This window comes from Rattus rattus, chromosome 10 (assembly GCF_011064425.1).
Source record: "Rattus rattus isolate New Zealand chromosome 10, Rrattus_CSIRO_v1, whole genome shotgun sequence".
Classification (NCBI taxonomy): Eukaryota; Metazoa; Chordata; class Mammalia; order Rodentia; family Muridae; genus Rattus; species Rattus rattus.
In genome coordinates this window covers 77,750,815-77,777,833 of record NC_046163.1, presented here as the reverse complement: position 1 = coordinate 77,777,833, position 27,019 = coordinate 77,750,815, and the positions used below count along the sequence as shown (strand labels likewise).

At 38.6% G+C, this 27,019-nt stretch overlaps 1 protein-coding gene across 1 annotated transcript in view; it reads left to right on the top strand.

Moving 5' to 3' along the window:
- The window catches only part of LOC116911635 (contactin-associated protein like 5-1), a 910,869-nt gene that overhangs the window by 468,601 nt on the left and 415,249 nt on the right, over positions 1-27,019 (top strand). Inside the window, exon 8 of the mRNA XM_032915594.1 lies at positions 24,372-24,636. Within this exon, the coding sequence (XP_032771485.1) occupies positions 24,372-24,636 (265 nt within the window). The remainder of the gene's footprint in view (positions 1-24,371; positions 24,637-27,019) is intronic.

The following is a 27,019-nucleotide window of genomic DNA, read 5'->3' as shown; positions in this document are numbered from 1 at the left end:
TCTCTCCCACCGTTCATATAACAGTCAGAATGTTGGTTCAAAATGTAAGCCAATAAGTTTTTAAGAAAAGATTTATTTCCTTTTATATGTGTAAGCATTTTTACATACTGCATCTATGGTTGTACACCATCACATTGAAGACAAAAGGTGAGAAACACAGTTCTTTTAACCACAGAGCCTTTGCTGGAGAAACTCAGTAAACTCTAAAACAATGAATATTTATTTTCCACAAATTATTATTGTTTTATCATTGTATAGAAAAGCATTACTTGCATTTTCATCAAGTAGACAAACAACCACATATTGCAGACATTGATTTTCCAATCTCCTCTTCAAATGTGTGTTAGTATGTTTGTGTGGTGTGTATGTACATGTGTCTTGGTACACATGAATGAGTGTGCATGTGTATATGATGACCAGAGGGGTGTCTTCCTCTATCAATCCCCACATTTCTTTGAGTTTAGTTCTGTTACTGAGACTAGGGTTCATTATTTCAGCAGGACTGGCTGGCTAGTCAGGCTCCTAGCATCCTCCGGATTCTGCTACTCCAGTATTGTGAATCAGATATATACTCAGCTTTATTGTGGTTGTTGGGGATCTGATATCAGATTTTCATTCTTGTCCAAGAAGCACTTACCCACAAAACCATTTCTTTGGATCTTACAGTTTATCTACAGAAGACTTTTTTTTTGTAGTTTCTCTTTCTTTTTCTATTAAATACTCAGTTAGGAAATTTAAATATCTAGAGATTAGAATCTAGATTAACCCAGAGATTAGAAAATTAGATATTTAAAGATAATTTAAAATTTCTCAGGTTTCCTATATATTTTAGTACTGCAAATAATCTAATAGAATGGGCAACTCTTTTAAATTTTGTTTTGCATTTGAGTAAAATGATGTTATTCACATAAAGTAACTTGTCTAAAATATATAATTGTGAGAATGCACAACAGAACCAAATTTTTATCACTGATCTCTCAATTCCATTCTAATTTAGTTTACTTTGTCTGATACTAGGAGTTGAACCAGGGCCCCTCAAATGATAGATGTGTCCTGTGTCACTGAGCTATATCGATGTTCCTGTTCCTAGTCTTTCTGATTCCAGGCCTGAGCTTAATTTCTATGGCATGATTTATTCAAATTTTATATTTAGTTCTGTTCAGTATTTTCAAATATGAATTACATAAAACAATATCATATAATGCTTATTGTGAAGCATTCAAATGATATTCTTTTGTAAGATAAGAAAGAAATTATCTAAGTTCCTAGGGAAGAAATAAGCCCTCTTAATTAGATGTTCCACAGCCAATGCTTAAGCAAACTCATACTGTAATGATGACAGTAAGATATGCTTGCAGGATCTGAGTAACTTTGTAGAGGAATAGCTCCCTGTTTGACACTGGAACATCAGATGAAGAAGATGTCTTTACAAAACATTAAGAGATCCTGTTCTTAGGGTTTAAATCTCAGCCCGTGCCTGGGCAGAACACACCGAGGCAACATGGTCCCATGTGGAGAGGTTTAATGAGAGAGGAAGAGTACAGGAGAGGAAAGGCTGGCCATGGCCATATGTGTGTGCAGGGGATGGGGTTGTGGAAGGGGGCAAGAGCAGAGAAGAGTAAAGAGTAAAAGGGGGTAAGAGGGAGGAAGAGGAAGAAGAGGGGCAAGAGCCCATTTTATAGTTAGGCACAGCTAGCTGTTGGTAGGCGACTGTGGGGTGGAGTTACCTTCCTGTTGCCACATAGCTGTGAGCATGGAGCCTAGAGAGAATACTAACATTCACCCATTTTGTTTTAATGAAAAAGAGCAGGAATAGGGTCATCGTGATCTCTGACATTGTGATTTCTGCTTGCTTTGGGTTGACATTTCTCTAGGGAACCTAGAAAAAATTGGTATGGGATGCTTGTCCAGTCTTAGAGTTGGCTATTTCCTTGTTGTCTAGGGTCTGTGGAACAATATGAGTATAGGTCAGAAGGAACAGGTCCAATAGAAGCGTCTGTGCCTGTGAGAGGTGATTGGAACACATGGAGGTCATTTCTCTAGAGCTGCCCTGGGTGTAGTAAGTGCCTGGACTTGAAAAGATGCTGGAACACGAATAGATTATTTATTATAGGTAAATAATAAGATTAAGTGCATTTGGGAGAAAAGAAAATTTTTCTTAGATGTATATTTGAAACCCAGAGGAATCCCACTCTTTGGAATAGATAGTAAATGGGAACTTTAGCCAGATGTACTTCTCTGGTTGGAGTCTATGGCGTCCATGAGAGGTAGGTCTGAGTGGGTTTCCTTGAGCTAAGTTTTCATTCTTTAAAATCTGAAGAGCAAGGGAGAAGCACAAAAGCTGAGCTGTGATACTGGTGCGCAGAGCTAAGGCACTGCTCACGGGTGGTGGTTTGAGCACACTGGAGCAAAGTCCTGGACAGAAAGAGAGAGATTGTTTGTATGAGAGTCTTAGGGGTCGCACGCCTGTGGTAAAGTAGGCCTGGTCCCACGTGGAGAGGTTTTATGAGAGAGGAAGAGGAGAGGAGAGGAAAGGCAGCAGGCCATGGGCACATGGGAAGGTTGAATGGGGAAAAAACAGAGAAGAACAAGAGGAGGGGGCAAACAGCCCCCTTTTATGGTGTCAGACACACCTCGATGTTGCCAGTCAACTGTAGGGCAGAGCATACTTAGCTGTCCCAGGTAGCTGTGGGGGTGGAGCTTAAACAGAATACCAACATTCCCCCGTTTTGGTTTAACTAAAAAGAAAATTAGAAAGGCAATGGTAGAGCAGGAATACACTTGGTACTGGAGAGATCCTTAGTTGTTTCAAGAGAGTGCTTGCTTTGAAAGGAAGAAGAAGAGCTTGATACTCAGAATCTATATAAAAAGATGATCTTGGCAGGATCCAGTTGTAATCCTACTATTGGGAGTAGGGCTTGTGACAGCAGGCAGGATCCCTGTGGTAAGTCCTGGCCAGTGAGAGAAACGTGCCTCAAAGTCAAGGTGTGTGGCTTCTGAAGAATGACACAAAAGGTTATCTACTCTAATTATTTTGCAATGCTTGTAAACACATGCACACCCATATATGAGAACACACATATATGAGCACACACCAAATACATGAACATGTATACTAACACACATATAGGAGCACGTAAATACATAAGCATGAATGCACATGCACACAAACATGAACACACACAAGCATACACATACATGAACAAATGCACTCATGAACATACACAAATACAGACATAATATATAGAGATACATAACTACTCAGACATATACATATACATGAACATACTCAAGCACACACACGTATACATGAACATACACATGCACACATATATATGAACACATATGAAAGAGAACTTTATAGCAAAATTGGACTACATGTTCTCATCTGCATAAAGACAGGTATTGCTTGTTTTCTTCTCCCCAACACTGTCTATTCCCTTGATTTAACAGAGTGATGTGTCCTTCTTAGACAGCACCATGTAATAGCCCATGTAGGCTCACCTTTTCCCTGGACAATAGATGGCTGGTAAATTAAACTCTGACACTTTCATATTTAACTTATATTATTCTAGTGCTATCTACGATGAAACTGTGTATGACACAGCTCAGGAAACAAACTCAGTGACTAACATGCTTGCTTTGCAAGCAGGAGGATATTAGTTTGTTCTCTATGTAAGGTGAACTGGATGTAGTGGTCTGTGCATTGTATAATGGGTAGTCACAGCTTGAGGGTTAATATCCACTTATTAGTGAGTACATACTATGTGTAATTTTGTGATTGGGTTACCTCACTCAGGATGATATTTTTTACTTCTATCTATTTGCCCATGATTTTCATGAAGTTGTTTTTGATAGCAGAATGGTACACCATTGTGTAAATGTAACACATTTTCTGTATCCATTCCTCTGCTAAGGGACATCTGGGTTATTTCCTGCTTCAAGCTATTATAAATAAGGCTACTATGAATGTAGTGGAGCATGTGTATTTGTGGTATGTTGGCTCATCTTTTGGGAATATGCTTAGGAGTGGTATAGTTGGGTCCTCATGTAGTATCTTAGCCATTCTGATTAGTGTGAGGTAGAATCTCAGGGTTGTTTTGATTGGTATTTTTCTGGTGACTAAGGATCGTGAACATATCTTTAGGTACTTCTCAGCCATTCAATATTCCTCAACTGAGATTTGTTTATTTAACGCTGTACTCCATTTTTAATAGGGTTATTTGGCTCTCTGGGGTTTAACTTCTTGAATTATTTGTATATTTTGGATATTAGATCTCTATCAGATGTAAAATTGGTAAAGATCTTTTCACAATCTGTTGGTTGCCCTTTGTCCTAATGATGGTGTTCTTTGCCTTACAGAAGCTTTGCATTTATTCAATCTCATTTGCCAATTCCTGATCTTAGAGCGTAAGCCATTAGTGTTCTATTCAGGAAATTTCCCCCAGTTCTCACGTGTTTGAGGTTCTTCCCTACTTTTTCTTCTAATAGTTTGATTGTATTTGGTTTATGTGGATGTACTTGATCCACTTGGTCTTCAGCTTTGTTCAGGGCGATAAGAATGGATCTATTTGCATTTTTCTACATGCTGACCTACAGTTAAAACAGCATCACTTGTTGAAAATGCTATCTTTTTTCCACTGGATTGTTTTATCTTCTTTGTCAAAGATCAGATGACCGTAGGTGTGTGGGCTCATTTCTAGGTCTTCTTTTCTATTCATTGATCTACTTGCCTGTCTCTGTACCAATATCATACAGTTTTTGTCACTATTGTTCTGTAATACAGAAGTTCTTTTATTGCTGAGGATAGTTTTCACTATCCTGGGTTTTTTGTTATTCCAAACAGATTTGCAAATTATCTTCCTAACTCTGTGAAGAATTGAGTTGGGATTTTGATGGGGATTGCTTTGAAACTGCAGATTACTTTGGACAACATGACCACTTTTACAACATTAATCCTGCCAATCCATGAGCATGGGAGATCTTTCCATTTTCTGAGATCTTCTTCCATCTCTTTCTTCAGAAATTTGAAGTTCCTTGTATACATGTATTTCACTTGCTTGGTTAGAGGCACACCAAGGTATTTTATACTATTTGTGACTATTGTGATGGGTGTCACTTTCCTAATTTCTTTCTCGGCCTGTTTTTCCTTTGAGTAGAGGAAGGCTACTGATTTGTTTTCGTTAATTTTCTATACAGATATGTGGCTGAAGTTCTTTATCAGGATTAGGAGTTGTCTGGTGGAATTTTTGAGGTCACTTAAGTATACTATCATATCATCTGGAAATAGTGATATTTTGACTTCTTCCTTTCCAGTTTGTATCCTTTTGACCTCTTTTTGTTGCCTGATTGCTCTGGCTATGGCTTAGAGTACTATACGGACTAGGTAGGGGGAGAGTTGGCAGCAATGTCTAGTCCCTGATTTTAATGAGATTACTTCAAGCTTCTCTCTATTTAGTTTGATGCTGGCAACTGGTTTGCTGTTTATTGCTTTTACTATGTTTAGGTATGGACTTTGACTTCCTGATCTTTTCAAGAATTTTAACATTAAGGGATGTTGAAATTTGTGAAATTATTTCTCAGCATCTAATGAGATGTGTGTGTGTGTGTGTGTGTGTGTGTGTGTGTGTGTGTTTTCTGAACTTTGGTAACATACTGGATTATGGCGATGGATTTCCATATACTGAACCATGCCTGCATCCCTGGGGCGAGGCCTACTTGATCATGATGGATGATTGTTTGGATGTGTTCTTGGATTTGTTTTGAGAGAATTTTATTGAGTAATTTTCCATTAGTATTCCTAAGGGAAATGGGTCTGAAATTCTCTTTCATTGTTGGGTATTTGTGTGGTTTAGGCATTAGCATAGTTCTGGCTTCATGGAAGGCACTGGGTAGTATCCCTTCTATTTCTATTTGGTGTAGTAGTTTGGACAGTATTGTTATTAGGCCTTCTATGACTGTTTCCTAGAATTCTGCACTAAACCCATCTAGTCCTGAGCTTTTTTGGTTGGGAGATTTTAATTATGGCATCTACTTCTTTAGGAGTTTTGGGACTGTTTAGATGGTTAATCTGATCCTGATTTAATGTTGGCACCTGGTATCTGTCTAGAAAATTGCCCACTTCCTCCAGATTTTCCAGTTTTGTTGAGCTTAGTCTTTTAGGATCTGATGATTCTTTGAATTTACTCAGTTTTTGTTGTTATGTCTCCCTTTTCATTTCTGATTTTGTTAATTTGGATATTTTCTCTGTACTCTCTGGTTAGTCTGGCTTATCTATTTTGTTGATTTTCTCAAAGAACCAGCTCCTGATTTTGTTGTTCCTTTGTATCATTCTTTTTGATTCTATTTGGCTGATTTCAGCACTGAGTTTGATTACTTCCTGCCATCTATTCCTCTTGGATGTATTTTCTTCTTTTTCTTCTAGAGGTTTTAGGAGTGTTGAAAAGCTGGTAGTGAATGGTCTCACCAGTTTCTTTTTGGATGCCCTCAGGGCCGGGAGTTTTCCTCTTAGCACTGCTTCCATTGTGTTCCATAAGTTTGGGTACACAGGGCCTTCATTTTCATTAAATTCTAAAAAGTCTTTACGAACTTTCTCTATTTCTTCCCTGATCAAGTTACCATTAAGTAGAACTGTATTCATCTTCCATGTGTATGTTGGCTTTCTGTTGTTTTGTTGTCATTGAAGATCAGCATTAGTCTATGGTGATCTGATAGGATGCATGGGATTATTTCAATCTTCTCGTATCTGTTGAGACGTTTTTCGACCAGTTATCTGGTCATTTTTGGAGAATGTACTATGAGATGATGAGAAGAAGGTATATTCTTTTGCTTTAGGATGATTTTTTTCTACAGATATCTGTTAAATTCAATTGTTCACTATATCTCTATTTTGTTTCTGTTTCCAGGATTTGTTCATTGGTGAGAGTGGGTTGTTGTGTGAGATGCAATGTGTGCTTTGAGCTTTAGTAAGGTTTTTTTTTTTTTTTTTTTTTTTTGAATGTAGGTGCCCTTGCATTTAGAGCATAGATATTCACGATTGAGAGTTCATCTTGGTGGAATTTTTGTGTGATGAATACGAAGTGTCTTTTCTTATCTTTTTTTTTTTATTGTTTTTGGTTGAAAGTTGGTTTTATCTGTTTTCAAATGGCTACTCCAGGTGGTTTCTTGGGACCATTTGCTTGGAAAATTATTTTCTAGTCTTTTACTCTGATATACTGTCTGTCTCTGTTTCTGAGGTATGTTTCCTATATGCAGAAAAGTTCTGGGTCCTCTTTTTGTATTCAGTCCATTAGTCTGATTAGTCTGTCTTTTTATTGGAGCATTATGTCCATTGTTGTTGAGCTATATTAGGGACCAATGATTGTTGTTTCCTGTTATTTCTGTTGTTAGAGGCAGATTATGTTTTTGTGATGATCTTCTTTGTGTTAGGTGAAATTAAATTAATTTCTTGCTTTTTCTAGAATATAGTTTCCCTACTAGTTGGTGTTTTCCATCCATTATCCTATCGAGGATTTTTAGAAAGATATTGTGTAAATTTGCTTTTGTCATGCAATATCTTGGCTTCTCCATCTATGGCAATTGAGAGCTTTGCTGGATATAGTAGGCTGGGCTGGCCATTGGTGTTATGACATCTGCCCAGGATCTTCTGTCTCCCATAGTCTCTGGTAAGAAGTCTGGTGTAATTCTTAAGATTCTGCCTTTATATGTTACTGGACAGTAATGCTTTTTATATTCCTTCTTTGTTTTGTGCATTTGGTGTTTGACTATTATGTGATGGGAAGAATTTCTTTTCTGGTCCAATTTATTTGGAATTCTTTAGGCTTCTTGTATCTTTATGGACATCTCTTTCTTTGGGTTAGGGAAGTTTCCTTCAATAATTTTGTTGAAAATATACACTAGCCTTTTAATTGAGAATCTTTGTTCTTTTCTATAACTATTATCCTTAGGTTTTTATCTACTTATCGTGTCCTGGATTTCCTGGATATTTTGGGTTAGGAGCTTTTTGTGCTTTGTGTTTTCTGTGACAATTGTTCCAATGTTTTCTATGGTATCTTCTGCCCCTGAGATTGTTTGTTCTACCCTTATATTCTGTTGGTAATGCTTGCATCTATGACTCCTAATATATTTCCTAGGTTTTCTATTTCCAGGATTGTCTCACTTGGTAATTTTTTTATTATTTCTATTTCCATTTTTAGATCCTGGATTTTTTTTTAATTCCTTCATCGGTTTGGTTGTGTTTTCCTGTCATTATTTAAGGGATTTTTTTGTATTTCCTCTTTAAGGCCTTCTCCCGGTTTACCTGTGTTGTCCCATATTTCTTTCCTTCTTTTTTTGTTTCTTTTCTTCTCTTTTCCTCTTTGTTTCTTTCTTTCTTTGTTTCTTTCTTTCTTTCTTCCTTTCTTTATTTGTATAGAATAGAGTTTACTTAAGGTATGGGGAGTAAAGTTAAGATGGTAGTAGGGCAGAGAAAGAGAGTGAGAGAAATAGAGAAATAAAAGAGTATAAGTTGGCCATGACCATGTGAAGAGAAGTGGGGAGGGGAATGGTAAGAGAAGGGACAAGGGTGGGACAGGGTAAGAGCAAGAGAGAAAGAGAGATCAAGAGCAAGAAAGGGAAACAAACAGATCCTTTTATAGTATCAGACATGGCTTTCACCAGGTAACTGTGAAAGTAGATGTAATGCTATCATTCCCCCATTTTGGTTTAATTAAAAAAAAATTAGAAAGGCAATGGTGGAACAGGTTTGTTATGATCTCTGACCGCTTTGTGCTTGTTTCACAGTGATATATCCCTCGGGAATCTAGAAGTGGGTATGGGATGTTTGTTCAATCTAAGAATTAGCTCTTCCCTTGTTGCCCAGGGTCTGGAGAACCATCCGAGGATAGACCAGAAGGAACAGTTCCAGATGTGTCTGTGTCTGTGAGAGAAGTACCATCTGGAGGTCACTTCTCTGTAGCTGTTCTAGGTGTAGTAAACACCAGAACTTTACAAGATGCAGTTCTCTGAAGTTTTGACTAGCAAGGACTAGATCTCCATAAGTTAGCAGTGGGATGATATATCAGAATCAAGGCACCATATGATGTGTTTATAAAAAGATAAGTGGGGATATGTCCCGGTTTTCAGCACCAATGTTCTTAATAAAAGGTAAAGGGGGAGGGTTATGTTTTGAGGGTCTGGGGTAAAAGGGTAGCCCATGTTGAGACATCTCTTTGCACTGACGGACCAACCACATGATAGTATAGTATAGAGTAGTGTTTATTCGGGGAGTGGGGATGGGAAATAAGACAGTAGTAAGGCAGAGAAAGAGAGAGAGTAGAATAGAGAAGGAGAGGAGTAGAGGAATAGAGACCAGCCATGAGCATGTGGAGAGAAGGAGGGAGGGGAATGGAGAGATAAGGGACAAAGGGGAAATAGGTTAAGAGAAAAAGAGCAAAAGAGAACAAGAGCTGCTGTATTTCTCTTAGTGAGTTATTTATGTCCTTCTTAAAGTCCTCTAACATCATCATGAGTGGTTTTGAATCAAAATCTTGGTCTTCTGGTGTGTTGGGGTATCCAAGGTTGCTGTGGTGGGGGAACTGGGTTCTAATAATACCAAGTAGTCTTGGTTTTTTGTTGCTTAGGTTCTTTTCCTTGCTTCTCACCATCTCTTTATCTCTGGTGTTAGCTAGTCTTGCTCTCTTTGACTGGATTGACCCTTGTGTAACACTGTGAGTCAGCTCTCCTGGAGACCAGCTTTCTCCCAGCAGTATAGGAGTATAGAGAGTTATGGCACAGGTTCAGCTCCAGGGACAGAAACAAGAAGGATCCTGTCCCAGACAGCTCCGTGATTCCTGTTTCCTGAGAGTTCTGGGTGGGTCTTTCAGAGCAGAAGTGGTACTCTTGCCTGTGTTCTCAGGTGTGTCAGCACTCCTGTGGCACAGGGTCATCTCCAGGTGCAGACAGAAACTGGAAGTGTCCTGTCCCAGATTGTTTCTTGGTTTCTGTGTCCAGAGGGCTCCAGGGAGGTCCCTCTTGGGCCAGCAATGTGAGCAAAATTTGTGGTCTCACCTGTGCTCTCAGGATTGTCTCCACTTCTAAGAGTCCAGCTCTCTCCTAGCTGGATCTGGGTACAGAGAGTGGTGGCACAGGGTAAGCACCGGGCACAGATAGAAACTAGAAGGATCCTCTTTATTTTTCAATCTCTCTCTTCAATTTCAAATCCCAAAATCTTGCTTTGAGTGTTACAGGAAGGTCAACATTACTTGAAAACAGTAAATGTGTTCATGGTAATTTTGTTCTTTGTGCCCACAAAAAACATAAAATGTAGGCTCTAAAGAATGGTGTCCATAGTGAGGGAATATGAATCCAAAGTCTTAGCTTTGGGAGAAAATTGGAGATAGTAAAAAGATAGCAAGAACAATAGTGAGCCACAGGACTATGGACTTGTCTGAGGCTGTGAAGTACTTGCCACAGAAGCATGAAGACATGAGGCCAGACTCCAGCACCCACATAAACATCTGGGCATGGTGACACAATCCTGTAATACCAGATGTAGAGACAAGAGGACATAGAGGCTTGTTAGCCAGTGAATCTAGCTTAATTGCAATGCTCAAGGTTCTGTGACAGACTTTGTCTCAAATATTAGGTGGAGTGCTAGCAAGATGGTTTCATGTATAAAAGCACTTGTCATCTGAGTTCTATTCTTATATCTAGCTTAGTAGATGGAAGTAACTCATTCACATGAGCAAGTTGTTCTCTGAACTAAATGCACACACACACACACACACACACACACAAATCTAAGACCAAAGGCAGTATGTGTTTTTGTGAACCTGTTGTGGTGTTTGTGGGTTACAGGGCTGACAGACCAGAGGAACAGGCTACAAGCAGAAGGTCTCTGTCCCATTATGTACTTTACCTATTGATGGATATCAGATTATTTTTATCTTGATTCCCCTCTCCTGAACCTCCACAGTGGCTGATCTGTATGTTCAAATGACTACTTTAAAAGAAACAAAGCATTGGCTTCCCATTATATCTTGATATCAAATCCCCAGTCTTTTCTTTCTTTCTTTCTTTCTTTCTTTCTTTCTTTCTTTCTTTCTTTCTTTCTTTTTTTTTTGTCTGCTTCATTTTGTTGTCAAATTATAGTGGGCACCTTTCTGGTTTTCTGGTTTGTGGGTCATTTCTATTTCTTCATGGAAATTCTGCTCTCAACTTTTTCCTAGATGTCTTCAAAGCTCAAATAAAAAGAATCTTTCTGAATCCCATTTTGTGCTACCATAGGCAGATATATGCCACTCTCATGACTCTTGGACCTAGACGTGATGGAGTAATCTCTGACAAATAAACTGCAGAAGGATGACTTCCTCCACACTTCTGTTCTTAGCCAGAGCACCAATCTTGATGTGACATGAGCTGAGTATAGATTAACTATCTGTTTATCAACAAACAAATCAACAAAGAAGCCTATTATTCTCCTAAACTTGTAAAGGAACTTTAAATTGAATTGGTGACTTTCCTGAATTTTAAATCAAGATGCATATGCACAGCCATTTCCTACACTTGCTGGTGGCATGCCAGTCACTCTTGTTATTTTTCAGATAAATCAAATTAGCACTTTTTATAGTTGTTTGGGGGAAAAAAATCAAGGACTGACATTGAAATCTTTCCCCACAAATTAGATTGAATCAAGATCATTTTTTTCCTCAGCTTGCAAGTACTTTATTGTCTTTGATAGATGTCTGGCGATTGAAGCTCAGCCTTGCACTGCTGGGTTTATTTTTTACCAAGCAACATTTTGCAGTGTTTGGATAATGTTTAGAAACACAATAAGCACATTGAGCATTCTTTGCAAATAACAGTTTAAATACAATGATAGAATTCTGAAAAACATTCTAAAGTAATGTATATCAGTCAAAGTAAGAGAAACTTCACTCTGGGTCTGCTATATTTTTGTGGGGGCAGATCTTAAAAGTTAGTTAGAGTCAAGAGCTGAGAGCTTAGGGGTTAAGAGTCTATACTACTCTTGCAGAGGATGTCTGTTTGTTTCTCAGCACCCACAGCAAGTGGCTTCCAACAGAAGGTAACTCTAGCTCCAGGTCATCCAGGGCAATTGAAAACACTTTCTTAACAAAGAATGGATTGGTGAACTAAGAGTAAAGCCCTGAAGCATGGGCCACAAGACTAATGATACATTATAAATTAATTGTATAATTTCATCTTTGCCATGATTTACATCCTAGGTTTGTCTTGAGCATACTCTGTATAGAATGATTTCTAGTTTGTCTTTTTGCCAATTGTCTTAATTTGTACCTCATTTTTAATGTTTCAGTCTCTAGTCTCTACACTTTTGCCATGATATGAAGCTCCCAAGACAGCGGCTGGCACAGGAGGGGTCTCAACAAACCCCTCTAATTGAGAATGACTAAAGATTATTGATTTGACTCTCTTAAACTTTTATTTATAGCTTGTGTTTAGGACATCATTTAAAGCAAGGAATATGGTAGATTCCCTTTTATTTAAAATAATATCATATATGATATATATATGTGTGTGTGTATGTGTATGTATATTATAATGTTCATTTTACTTACATATATATGTGTGTGTGTGTGTACACATGTATGTATATATGTGTGGATTTCCATGTTCAAAGACCAGAAAAAGCTCATCTGATATCCTCTTATCCCACTCTTCTTCTATTTTTTGACTAAGTTTCTGTTTGAACCCAGAGATTATGATTTCTCACTTTATCTGTGAGTCAGAAATCCACAGTCTTGCTTCTTTCTATCTAACATGTGAGGTTACAAGCCTGTGCCAGACATCTGTCTTGCTATGAGGATGGTGGGATACAAACACTGTTCCTCATGGTTGCTTAATAAGCACTCTTAAACTCTGAAACATCTTTCAACCTCAATGTCAAAATTTTCCAGAGACTTTCATAGGGTTTTTATATGACTTGTGTAGGTAGTAAATCACTTTCAAGAAGAAAGATGTTCAAGAGAAACTTACTTACAAATCCAAAACAGTGGGTCAAAACTTGGCTAGTAAAAAATTAACTGTTCATACTTGGGAACAATTGATGAGCTCATTTTGACTATGTCTCATGGTTTACAGTGCAAAATCAAGACTGATAGATAAAGAAGACCTTAGAAGGGTAGATTTCCAGCATAAAGATGAGCTAAAGAGCCACTCTAGTGCAATGCTTAGTCACCCATCTTTCATTGGAGGTTTAAAGACGTTTTATAGGTCAGTAACCTCAAGTAAACTCAAAGTGTTAGCAGGACCTGCAAGTTCTATTCTGTGCAGCCTCAAGGAAACAAACCTGGGAATAGAGGTTGAAGGAGACTCTACCATTGCAGAACTTATAGAAGAGTAGTCCCTAGCCTCAAAAGAGCAATAGTCTCAAGATGCAGAAAAAAATTACTGAATGTTTTTTGATTCTGGAAGTGTTCTTTCTTTTAGCATAGATTTTTTGAGGGAGTCACAGAATGTAGAATTGCTCCTTACGTTTCTTTAAAATTTTTCTTCAGGCTTGACCTCCTACCCCCACTATACACTATTTTTTTTTCGGGGATGAGGACCAAATCCAGGGCCTTGCGCTTGCTAGGCAAGCACTCTACCACTGAGCTAAATCCCCAACCCCTAACACAATATTTTTAATTAGCATGAATTTACATGCTTAAATGTTTTAGTCCTTAAGATACCTGGAATTCATTTTATAAAATTAGTTTTGTTCTTTGATGTTAAATACTTAGATAATGCATTCTAATTAGTCTCTTCTCCAAATTCTTTTATTACCTTTCTGTTGCTGTCAAGGCTGATTTCTTCTCTATCTTCCTCTTATCAAGATTCATGATTTGGGGCTTTGTATTTGAAACACATTTAGTTTAGTCAAGGCTATATTTATGACTATTGGCTTGGAAATAACATTTAAAGCAAGACAGGATCACCAGTGAGGACATAATTTGAGGGAGTGCTTCATCCCTCCCTGAGTCTACTGCTAGCATATAGTTCCAAAATAAGAGGTAGGTTCTAGAGACCAAGCTCTGTCCATGCCTGGTTGCTGATGGGCCCATTTTTGAGAAAGCTCCATGCAGTCATCTGTAGATGTTGTGAGTTCATAACTGCAATGTCTAGGTTGTACACAAAAAATTTTCACAGTCCTTCTGCCTGTTTTCCTATGCTTACATTCTTTCCACTCTCCTCTTGTGCACCAATTTTCTGAGCCATAGAGTAGACAAGATAAATATCTTGTTTATAGATGAATAATTATTCTTATTCTCAGAATCTTGTATACTCATGGATCTCTTCATTCACTATTATTCACAGTATGGAGATGTTTCACTGATCAATATTAAAAGTAGAATTTATTTATCGATAAAAAAGGCACATAATTTGGAAGACAGTTTGGTGATATGTCAATTTGCTCAATATCAGTATTCTGTTCTTGTTAGGGCTGTAGCCTTTCTGAACATGGTTTTTTGATCATGTTCACATACTGGGAATAAATTCCTTGCTGCTGAGTATACACCAGATCTAATCAGAGAGGGGTTACTGTAGTAACAGTACTGCCATTGGTGCACAGATGGCCACATGTTACCTGGGTGATTGATCTCATATTTCAGCGAGGTCACAGTTGTGTAGCACTGCTGATGACTTTTCACTCCCAGCAGCATGCAAACCTCCTTCTAGGACTCAGAAAGTTAGCCTGCAAGGAAGAAGCTTCCAGCTCCCTTCTAGCTTGAATTCTCTGCCATGCAAACAAGGTGTGAACACACTAACTTTGTGTGTTAAAAATATTATGATGGGCAAAGGGAGGAGGAAATATTATGGAATGTTTCTCCCTCATCCTTTATTATGGGTGTACAGAGAATTGAGAAGAGGAGTAAGGTGATATTGGCAGAAATTTGCTTGTCAGTCATGCATTCCAGACCTCCAAAAGTTTAGTCTGAAGCATAGCTCTTACATTATGTATTTACTCTTATTTTCTCTCTGTATTTTTTGAACTATTCTGTTCCAAATTTGTACTATTTAATCAGAAAGTATGAAGCTGTTTCACTGTAATCTACTCTTTACAAAGTCTCTCAGAATTCTCAGTTCTAACAGGTCATTATCCCAGCTTAATAAGCTATGATATTTCTCACATATACTGTAATCTGGCTAAAGTGCCTGTTAACCAGTAAAACTATGCTGCGTGTTGGGTGAGAATGTTCTGGAAGTGTCATCAGCAGTGGTGAAAACAAACCTCTTTATCACCACTAGCAGAAACAAAAATTCTTTTTAAAGACCTCCATTCAAATTAGTTTATGGCTTCATTGAGAAGATAATTTCAGGATGAGCCAATATGAGTCACAGTTGGAGATTTATTAAAACTAGAAAGAATGCCATTCTAGAAAACACAATAATAACATAGGCATGAGATTCACAAAGGCAAGTCATGTGTTAGTATCTTTATATATCCACACAAAAGCTCTCAAGTTAAAATTTGTCAGAGGGTATAATTTGCAGTAAAGTTTAAAGAAAAAAATCTTTGCTTTTATAAACAAATTTGTAAAATATATTTATGAAGGGCATTGTTTAGATTTACAAAGGGGATGGAAGTAAAAACATGCAAAGGTTTTAGGTTATTTTAGTAGTAAGAAAGTGGTTTCTTTATTCCCTTTTACATCTCCAGTTGAGAGATCTTTAGGAAAATAAGCTTGCCTCAGTGGGCAATTTGGGTTTTATCAATAATATGAGGAGTTTCCTCATTCTGTCTTCAGGAAACATAAACCAGACTTCTTTTTTTAAACCTGGGTTTTAAAAACATAAGATTGTGTTAATTTCATAGTGTCTCAGAACAGCAACATCTTCAGACAGATGCTAGTGTGGGAAGAGCAGGGCTCATGTACTTGATTTATTCTGAAGTGTCCTATCACATAGACTTAAATGGTACCCAGTCATCCCTGTAAGAATTTCTTGAACAAATGCTGCTGTCATGATATTGTACCCATCAATCATGAGGAAATCACTATAATTATGTTATTAGTCAAGATCTCTGTTTTGATGAGCCCCTCTGCCATCAGCTTTTAGTTGGATGGATTTTATTGGATTTCACTCAGCATTTGACATACTTCAGATGAGATGATAGAACGACCTGAATATATTTGGAAGGAGAAGGCTGCTTAGAACTCATATACACTCTCATTGGTTTTCTTTACTTTTCACTGTGTAGCTCTGGTCCATCATCCTGCTAAGTTACTGCATATAATTCTCTTATTCCATCATCTTCAGTGAAGCTAACCATCCTAATTCTCTGTAAAGTTCAGTTATAATCATGCATTCTTCCAAGAAAACATTTTAGTTTGGAGAGGAAGGAATGAAGAAAGTTGATAGTCACTCCCTGCTGAGGGCACTTAATATGATTCTTAAATTTTATATGTTGCCATTTATTAATCTGCATGTAGCATTGGACTGTGAGGTAGTTAGCATCATAAAGTGTGCCCCCTATGCAATCATGGAGATCTGCATTGCATTCTACACTGGGAACTTACATAAAAATCTGGGAAGGATATCACGAATAATGTCCGTGCTAAGAAGTGACACTAGGTGGATGTCTGGGTTTAATTGACCAGCCAGTGTAGCTGAATTTGTAAGTCCTAAGTCTCATTGAGGGACTCTGTCTCAAATGGAAGAGTTATCACTCTCAAGATGACACTTCACAGGTACATTCACACACACACATACACACACACACACACACATACAGAGAGAGAGAGAGAGAGAGAGAGAGAGAGAGAGAGAGAGAGAGAGAGAGAGAGAGAGAGAGAGACAGACAGACAGACAGAGACAGAGAGACAGAGAGAGAGAGAGAGAGAGAGAGAGAGAGAGACCAAGAGACAGAGAGTCAGAGTAACAGACACAGAGAGAGACAGAAAGACATAGACAGATATACATGTATACATGTATACACTCATGCAGATATGGGCACCCATGGTATCTATCAGCCATGTTGATTGATTATTGGATTCTTACCGGCAGTGAGGCAGGTATTGGGGCAGGAAGTCTATTGTTCCTCTTTTATGTACAGTATACCCAAGGAAACTGTCTTTTAAGATGTAAAAACTTAATTAGATTTCTTATTTTAGCAGTACAAAAAATTCATATGTGTCTCCCCCCACCAAAAAAAAAAAAAAAAAAAAAAGATGTTTTAGAGATGTATTTGTTCAGCTTCCAAGAATGTGGGAACCTGTGAGAACCCTAGAACCATCTCATCTAACAATCTAAGTTATGAAAAAGAGAAGTCATATAAGACCTGACATAAACTGATCCTGTAAAATAACACATTTTTGTAGGATCAGATAGGAAGGTAGAGGGTGTCTGCCAAGATTTTCCTGTCCTCATGTCCCAGCATAAATCATTTGACCAGGGTCACAGAGAAATGAAACAAAAATAATTTACTATGAAATGTAAAGGCACTGCTCAGAATGGGAGAGAGAGCTAGTGTGCTGGTTAAACTTTATCAACTCAACAAAACACATGCTGCCTAGGGAAAATGATTCTTGATTGAGGAACTACTTCCATCACATTGGTCAGTAGACAAGTCTGTGAGCATTTTCTTAGTTAATGATTTGTATGGGAAAACTTCCCTCTATTTTGTGACACCATGAGCAGGTAATCCTGGCTTGTTTAGGAAGGCAGGCTAAACATGCCACGGGGAGAAGCTTTCCTCAAGTGTCTCTCCCTTTATTTGTGGCTCCTGGTTCCTGCCTTGAGTTACTCAGTAATGCACTCTGATCCAGATTAACAAGGCAAATCCCTATGGGGGAAGTATGTGTGTTCAAAATACTCCTAGGCTAGGGGGCTAATAAACCTCTCTGTGTCATTAACATTGGCACCCTGTTTTCTGGCAATTCTAGAGCAATTATTACATGTTACCCAGGTAGGGAAGGATTTTTTTTGTCTTCTGCTTTAGCTTCTTTATATGTTAATCATCATCTCACTCTCTGTCTCTTTGTCTCTCTGTCCCACCTCCACTCTCTTTCAGTGTGTGTGTGTGTGTGTGTGTGTGTGTGTGTGTGTGTGTGTGTATGTGTCCATAAACTTACTCTTCTGTCATAGTATTATACCATTAATTATTTGTCATAAAGTAGCTGATTATTTTTATGTTATTGAAGTTATTGTTAGAAATATGCAGATGTCTTCAGGCAAAATACACCATTTGAAAGCCACATTGGAAGAATGGACTCGTGAAAATATCTGAGGTTGCAAAGGGCTCCGATGTGGACAAAGAAGAAGGCTCGTGGGACAATTGGCAGAGAATATGGATAATGGCTGTGGAATCTGGAGAGGTCACTGGTGGTAGAGAAATCAGGGTCTAAGTGTATGAGTCAGGTTACCGTAGAAGCACTTCCAAGTAATAGATGATTGAGTTAAAAGCTTCATTTGCCATTAGATTGTCTTAAACCTAATGTAGGGATGGTGTTAAACACAAACAAGGCAAGTAATAGTCATTTAGCAGTTAGGAACCTTGTGTTCTTTCCTACTTGAAGTTGATTCAATGTGTAAGTAAATGATTGCTGGAGTCAGGCTTCTTCTTCTCACCCCAGTGTACCTGTGAATGTTGTGAAAATTAGCTTATTATTTATTTTCCCCCATTGCTATTTATATTAGCCAGTGTTCTCCCTAAAACAACTAAGGCCCACATATGCGTGCATGTGTGTACACTTGCGTGCTGCGTGCTGCGGACACACACACACACACACACACACACACACACAAAGGTAAGAGCCTATGCTATGACAACTCTGAGAAGGTTGGCTCAGCTAATTTTTCAGAAAGCCAACTAAAAACACAAGTGGTAGTTAAAAGTAGAAAGAGGAGACATATTCCATGTAACCATGTTGGCAAAGGACTACATAAGTCCAGTGTGCATCTCAAATTTATCTGTGGATTTTTTCTTTTTTTTTTTTTCTTTTTTTTTTTTGCAGCAGCATCAGGGACTGGGATTGATGTTTTGAGATAGAACTTCTCTGTTTAGCCCCAGCTTTCATGGTACTCTCTCTGGAGACCAAGCTGGCCTCTAATTCACAGACATCTGCCTGACTCTGTTTCTGTTTCTGATTAAAGTTGTGTGCCACTATAGCACCTGTGAGATCTTAATAAGCTTATATTTTAAAACAGGACAATCATTATTCATAGCTAAGGACTCCTGCCTGTCATCATATTCTGAGCTTGTATCTCTTGCAAGGTTACTAGAAAAGTTGTCATAAACATGCAAATCTCTTTCAGAGACAAATTCCCACCCTGGCTGAATATCAGCTTCAACCTTTTCCTTATCCCAGAGTGAGATTCCTGGAGGAGTTTTAGTTTTTTGGAGACCATTGTTTAAATAGTTCTGAAGCCAAAGGGAGGAGTATAGTTGTCTTCATACCCACCTTCCCAACAGTACAGTTGGGAACAATACACACACACAACACAGACTGAGGCTGAGATTTCTTATAATGCGTTGGTGCACAGGATTATGGGCTTTGGAAAGTATTGGGAACTGCTGTTTCTTAAGAAGATACCTCCAAAACCCAAGAGCTTAGAAGCAAATAAAATCAAACTAAATGTGACTTTAAAAGCTGGAGAACCTGCCAAGCTGCACTAGTACAGTACTTCTCAGCTGAAGGCTAGGAAAGAAAAAAAGAGTGACCCCAGATCAAGTAGAAAAATAGGTAAAAGGGAGTTGTGATTGCCTCCTGCCCTTGCTTTGTGTCCTCGTGGAACACTAAATTGATTAGATGGTACTCAACAACATTGGGAAGAGAAACATATTGACTCTACTGTCTGGTTCCTATCTGAATACCACATGTGTTTAATATTTAATCTGAACGTCTTTGATTCATGTAGCCTAGTTGAGTCTTTGACACTATAATATGACACTTTCATCTACATAATTTCTGCTTGAATACTACTCTACTAAATTACAAAACAGCATTTTCATGTTTAAGTAAGTTTAAAGTTTTGTGCTGGTCTTCAGTTATTGCTGTCTTAGACAGTATGCAAAAGATCATATCTGAAAGGCTGATACAATTCTCTTCTTTGGAAGATTATATTGCACCTTCTGATGATAAGAGAGGTAGTGGTTGGGACAGGAGGGTGTAGCCTAGTTCCAGCTCATGGACCAATGAGTCCTGTTTTAGGAGGGTCTGATATCTTCACCAATATGGGCTTAGCGTCTACTTCACAAATTTTGTTTTAACAGCAAGGAGAAGAATAAGACAACTCATTGGTAAATATTATTTACTTGCCAGGATCTTGAACCTTCTATGAGATAAACATTAAGTCATGCCGACACAGAATTAGTTTAGATAGGTCATGAAGGTGAGAAGACCCACTATTAATGTGCGTAGTACTCTGATCTGCAACTTTGGCTCAATAAAAAGAAGAAAGTAAGCTAATCACTAACATTCATCTGTGTCTGCTTCATGACTTGAGCTTCATGTGACCAGCTGCCGCAAGTTCCTATCAACATGTGTATCTCATGTGATGCCACATGTTTCCTGCCATGATGTACCACATCTCCTTGAACTCTTAGCTGGAATAAACTCTGTATCCTTTAAGTTGTTTATTGTCAGATGTTTGACCACAGCCACAAAAAAAGTAACTAATACAAAAAAACATACAAAGCAATGCACGTGCAAGTTCTATCATTCTGTAAAGCAAAAGGAGTTCCTCCTATGCGTATCAGTTGAATGTGGCTGTAGCTCCCTGGTTGTCTTCAGAATGCCTGGGACTTATTTGGATTGAGCTGCAGGTTTGAAATCTGTAAGTGAAGACACCTTCTTAGAACCTCAGTTGCATTGCATTTGTGTCCTTCTGATCTCCCGAGTACTTCTCCTTCTCCAAAGCTTCAAATGTTGGGTCCAGTGTAATGCTAGAGAAAATTTGTTTATACATGCAATGATAATATCATCGGACAAGGACAAAAGGAAAAAGACTACCAGCTCCTAGTCTCTGTGTGGATTATTTGTGAGTTGACTTATTTCACAGTAAGTGGTGGCAGAGTTGACAAAGTCATTCATACACAGAGTTGTGTTCCTTCCTAAATGTTTTACAAAACAAAAGGGGTAAATTACATTGGATTCTCTCCCACAGTCACAAACAACAGGACATATAGACTTGATTTTACTTTAAGAGGAGCTGTGTTTGTTCCTTTTAAGTGAAGGCATAAAGCCAACCTTGTTCAGAATCCAGGATGCACTTATAAGCATTTTGCCTTTTCCGTAAAATGGTACCCATTGTTTCTAGATGAATATCCCCTTTAATAATCCATCCACTGTGGGAATATTTTCTAAAGAGAGAAAAACATCTATAAGAGAAAAACTACCTTTGATTCATGGGAGAGAATGCTGAGGCAGCCTTACTGGTGAGTTAATAGTGACTGATTACAAATGCACAAGGGTTGTTGGAAATTCAATTTGATCTGCTTGTTTGTTTGCATAAACATACAACTATCATAAATATAGCTGAGACCAGGATATGTTTTGTGTATATGCTTTGAGGTTATGTGGAAGTATGTATGTGTGTATGCTTGTGCATATTGAGGCCAGAAGTCACCATAGACTCTCTGCCTCTATTTCTTCTCACCTTAAATTTTCAGACAAGGTTTCTCACTGAACCTAGAATTCATCAATTTAGTTAAGTTGACTGCCTGGTCAGCAAGCACCCAGAACACATATGCATCCACCTGCTTCTTGTGGGACTATAACTACATACTGCCATATTCACATTTATATTTGGCTTCTCAGGAAGTGAGTTCAGATCAGAATTCTTGTGTAACAAGGGTCTTATCCACTGAACCCAAGGCTTGTAAATGATGCTCCTAGAAAGTGCTGCTGTGTGTTAGACTTCTGGCTTCCTGATCTGCACTAAGTGTGTCCTTCTGACACTTGGGTCCTGGGTGTAAACTGAATACAGGCAGCTGCCTTGGAGCATGCTTACCTCAAGAGTCCTGGCTGGTTTCTATCAGTGGTGTTGGCTTGAGAGTAGCCTCAGAGAAATTGAGATTTGTAATTGAAAAGCTGCTGTTCAATAGGAACAGGAAGGAGACATCTGCAGGGGATGTGATCAATGGCACTGTGGTATGAGATTGGCTATGGAGACTTTTTTATGAGTGAGGTAGTAGAAATGAAGATATGACATGTTTGGATGTAGAGTTGGTCAGTTATCTAAACAACAAATGACTTTCACAAAAGAACCCTTCTGTACAAATTTAGAGCAGAGACTGAAGGAATGGTTGTCAATGCCTACAATGACATGGCACTGAGAACCAGGCATAAGCCTGAGGGATTAAAAAACGCGCGCACACACACACACACACACACACACACACACACACACACACACACACACACACACACACACACAGGGGTTATACGTGTTAAGAAAGAATGCCCCCTCTGTGGCTCAAAAGACCAAATACCGGCCCCCAATTTACTGGGGAACAATCCAGAAAGAGCAGCCTAAATCTCAAAAACAAAAGACTGGGAAGACAAAAGACAGGAATTTAACTGACCATCGCCCAAGTGTGTTGTTACCAAGCCAGACTGTTCCTTTGTTAGGAACAAAAGGTTTCCACATGCATCAGCAGGGCTCAGTAGGGGTCAAACCCTGCAAGGGATGCAGAAGGGTATGACAAGGGGGTGAAACACTGCAGGGGACCCAGGAGTCTCTGACAAATGGTCATTCAGAGACTGTCCCACATCCCACATGTGGCCCATATATATGGACAAGAACTAGATAAGTTTGAAGAAGCTAAAAAGTACATGCTGAAAGGGACCAGATGTAGATCTCTCCTGAGAGACAAAACCAGAGCATGTCAAATACAGAGGCAGATGCTAGCAGCAAACCACTGAACTGAGAACAGGACCCCCTTTGGAGGAATTAGAGGAAGGATTGAAAGAGCCAAAGGGAATTGCAACCCCATAAGAACAACAATGACAACTAACCAGAGCTTCCAGAGACTAAATCACTACCCGAAGACTATATATGGACTGACTTGGGGTCCAACTGCACATGTAGCAGAGAATAGTCTTGTTGGGGCACCAGTGGAAGGAGAAGCCCTTGGTCCTGCCAAGGTTGGACCCTGAGTGCAGGGAAATGATGGGAGGGGCGTAAGGGGAGATTGATAGGGGGAGAACACCTTATAGGGGAGAGGGAAGGGATAGATGGATTATGGGTAGGAAACCTGGAAAGGGAATAACATTTGAAATGTAAATAAAGAAATATATCCAACAAAACAAAAAGAACCCTTCTGCTCTATTCCAACAGTAGTCCACTCTTTGTAATCCTCTAGAGAAAAAAAACAAAGCTGGGGCTAAACATATAAATATTTTCATTAATTAAGCATGACTTCCTGATGTGGAACATATTTTGTAGGTCTTTGATATACGGGTGTTCACTTCAAACTCATTTTTGCAAATAGTAATTGTTTTCCCTGTTCTCTAGTTTAGTCAAACCTGGTTTTCTCCACCCCCTCTTTCTCTCTCTCCGTTCCTCCCTCCCTCCCTCCTTCCCTCTCTCCTCTCTTCTTCGTCTCACATAGCCCAAGCTGGCCTCATAGTCATTAAGTACCAAGGGTGAACCTAACCTTCTCCTGCCTCTACCTCCTATAGGGGAAGATTACAGATGTGTAATGCAGTGCCTAGTTTATATGCTGCTGAGGATTTATTAGGGGCTTTGTATATTTTAGTCAGGTCCTCATCCACCTGAACTACATCCCCAACTAATATAAGAACTCTTAGTATTTCTCAAAGCTTAGCTTTCTCCTGCACTCCTGCTCTCTCTCTGTCTCTCTCTGTCTCTGTCTCTCTCTGTCTCTGTCTCTCTCTGTCTCTGTCTCTCTCCTCTCTCTCTGTCTCTCTCTGTCTCTTTCTCTGTCTCTGTCTCTCTCTCTCTCTCTCTCTCTCTCTCTCTCTCTCTCTCTCTCTCTTCCCTTTCCCCTTCCTCAACATTCCACATCAGGAGTTAGGCTCAATATCTTTTTAGCAATTAAGTATTGTAATAGTATTTTCCTATGTATATTGATTTCATTGCTATTCCAGTGTTTGGAACAAGGTTGACTCACCATATGACTATCATCAGCGAGTTAATGTAATTATTTTTCTATCTTTGGTTCCCTAGAATAAGTTGACTTTTTCCCCCTTCTACCTAGAATCTCTGACAGCCTTTATAGATGGCATTGGAATCTTAAAATCTGAACAGAACGAATTGATCTGAGCAATAATGACATACTAAGATTGTGTAGCTGAGTGTGGAATAATTCTGAAATGAAGGGCAGCACTACGTGGTTGTTTACACAAATTATCATATTGCAGAGTAGAAAATGTCTTTTATATGTTTGTTTTTTAATTGTTTTTCAGGGCAATGTCACTTTTTCCTGCTCAGAATCACAAATTGTTCCCATCACATTTGTCAACTCCAGGAGCAGTTACCTGATGCTGCCTGGCACCCCCCAAATTGATGGTCTGTCAGTGAGCTTCCAGTTTCGGACATGGAATGAGGATGGTCTGCTTCTGTCCACAGAACTGTCTGAAGGCTCAGGGACCCTGCTGCTCATCCTGGAGGGTGGGACACTGAGGTTCCTGATTAAGAAAGTGGCAGGACATGGAACTGAAATCAAAACAGGTACAAATTCTTCTGACTTCTTTATAACCACCCTCCTCCCCCTCCTCTTCTTCCTCTTCCTTGTTTTCCTTTCTGTCCTCTCTCCATTCTCTACCTGCTCTACTCCCAAGTCCTCCTCTTCCCTTTTTCTTTGTTGTAATGGTTTCTTAATTTAAGTCAACCAAGGATGAAGTATTGTTTAAAACAGACCAAATCATACACAGGCATGAAGGATGAATGAGTGGTGGAAAATATATCATAAATGTGAAAGAGCTTGCCCTCCCTCACATGCAGTAATTAGACAAAAGAAACAGTTAAATCTGAATTAACCATGTGTATTTCAACATGTCTTTCATTAATTCACTCTAGGATATTCGGAAAAATGGGAGTTAGATTTCACATCCATGAGTATTTAGCACATTCTATTCCATCTGTAAAGTAGCATCATTACTCCTGCATAGAGATCTCTCATATTGTATGTCATCTTTACCTTGGTTGCCCCAGGAAAAAGCTATTCTTCAAACTTTCCACATTCATTAGGAAATGAAAGGGTAAAGAAATGTCTACACAGTCACAAGTTCCAAAATGATAGAGCTAAAAATTCACTTAGAATTTGTCTGGCTTCCATGTCATATTTCTATTATTTCATGGAGTTTTTTTCTAGTCCCTATGTTCTATTTTATGGACTGGTGAGCTTTAATAATTGTACTTCTTAAATATATTTTAAATATACTAAGTATATACTGTTATATTAAACTTCTGGATATAATAATTCTTTTTCTAAATTGCACTATGCTGGCTGTAGTCTAGGGAACAGTGTGTGTGTGTGTGTGTGTGTGTGTGTGTGTGTGTGTGTGTGTGTGTGTGTGTTAAATGTTGTCTACAGTTCATTTCTGTGGATACATACACACTGAAGCCTGAAGAGGTCATTTTACTTGGAGTTACAGATAGTTGTGAGATATACCACATGGGTGCTAGGAACTGAATTTAGGTCCTCTGGAAAAAAAGCAAGTGCTCTAAGTCACCATGCTATCTGTGGAGCCTCCTCTAAGATGGAAGTCTTATTTTGGAAGAGTAGAAAATTTCCCCATTGGCTCCATTGATTATCTTGTGGTTATCTCATGTCCATTAAGGAGCATTAGGTTGGGCCATGTTTCTAAGTTGGGTGTGAGGTATGTAGAGCCATCAAAAAACCCTTAGGACAATTCGAAGATAAATAATCCAAGTCAAATCTTTAATTGCAGTGCAGTGGACTATCATCCAGCACAGATTTTACTACAGTGCATTATTCTCTGTTTAGATGATTTTCTTCCCCCATTGGTACATGAATTTTATTACTCAAAAAGACAAGATAAAATTAAGTTAAATATTAATGAAAATGCTATCATACCCACAATCTGCTTAGTCCAGGAGAAAATAACTGGAGGACATTTCATGTCCCACTCTATTACTTTCCATGAGACAGGGCTTCTCATTACATCTCCAGTGAAGCATTTATTTTAGCTAACAGCTTAAGGGCCCAGTCCTGTTGGCAGGAGCTTGAGATACCTGGTTGATCAGGTGGCATATGCAGTCCAAAAAACATAGAGAGATGAATGTTTTGCTCAGTGTCTCTTTTTATTGAGTCCATGACTCCTGCCAGAGAAATGGTGCCACTTACACTGAGGGCCAGTCTTTTGTTCTCAATTAACCCATACTGGAAACTCTCTCACAGATATGACCTGAGTTGATTCTAATCCTGTCAAATTTTCAGGTGGTAATAACTGTGACAAGACTCAAAATAGAAGCCATAGACTCTTTGTAACCTAATCTTGCCATGCCAATCTATGACTTCTACAGTATTCTGTACATTAGACGCCAAGAAAAAAGACTCACTCATGCTTAAGTGTATTAATTCAACAATCGTGTCTTAATAAAGAGGTTTAAGTCACCAAGGATCAGCTGAGAGTCTATTACGGGAAGAAGAGAGAAAAATTATTTTCCAAGTTTTAGAGACAGATCAGTCAGAAAAATGTTTCTATTTAAAGCACAAACATCTGAGTTTGATCCCAAGACACCATAAAAAGCTTGTCTTGGGACCATATACTTTTAAGCCTGAGAAGTTGGGGACAGATGGATCCTTGGAGCATGTTCTCCAGTTAGCCTAGCTTAATCAGTAAGTGTTAGTCCAGTGAGAAACCTTGTGTAAGAGGAGGCAGATTGTATTATTTTAGGGTAACACCTAAGGCTGTCTTCTGGTTTCCACATGTGTGCTTACATGTGTATGTGCACCACTCTCTCACACAAACATATACATGAACAACTATAAAATTTGTTTCTATAGCTATGACAATCATCAATAAGCAAAAATACCAGAAGCACTTAGCATAATATTTAGAAGTTGATTGATATGCCCATTCCCGTC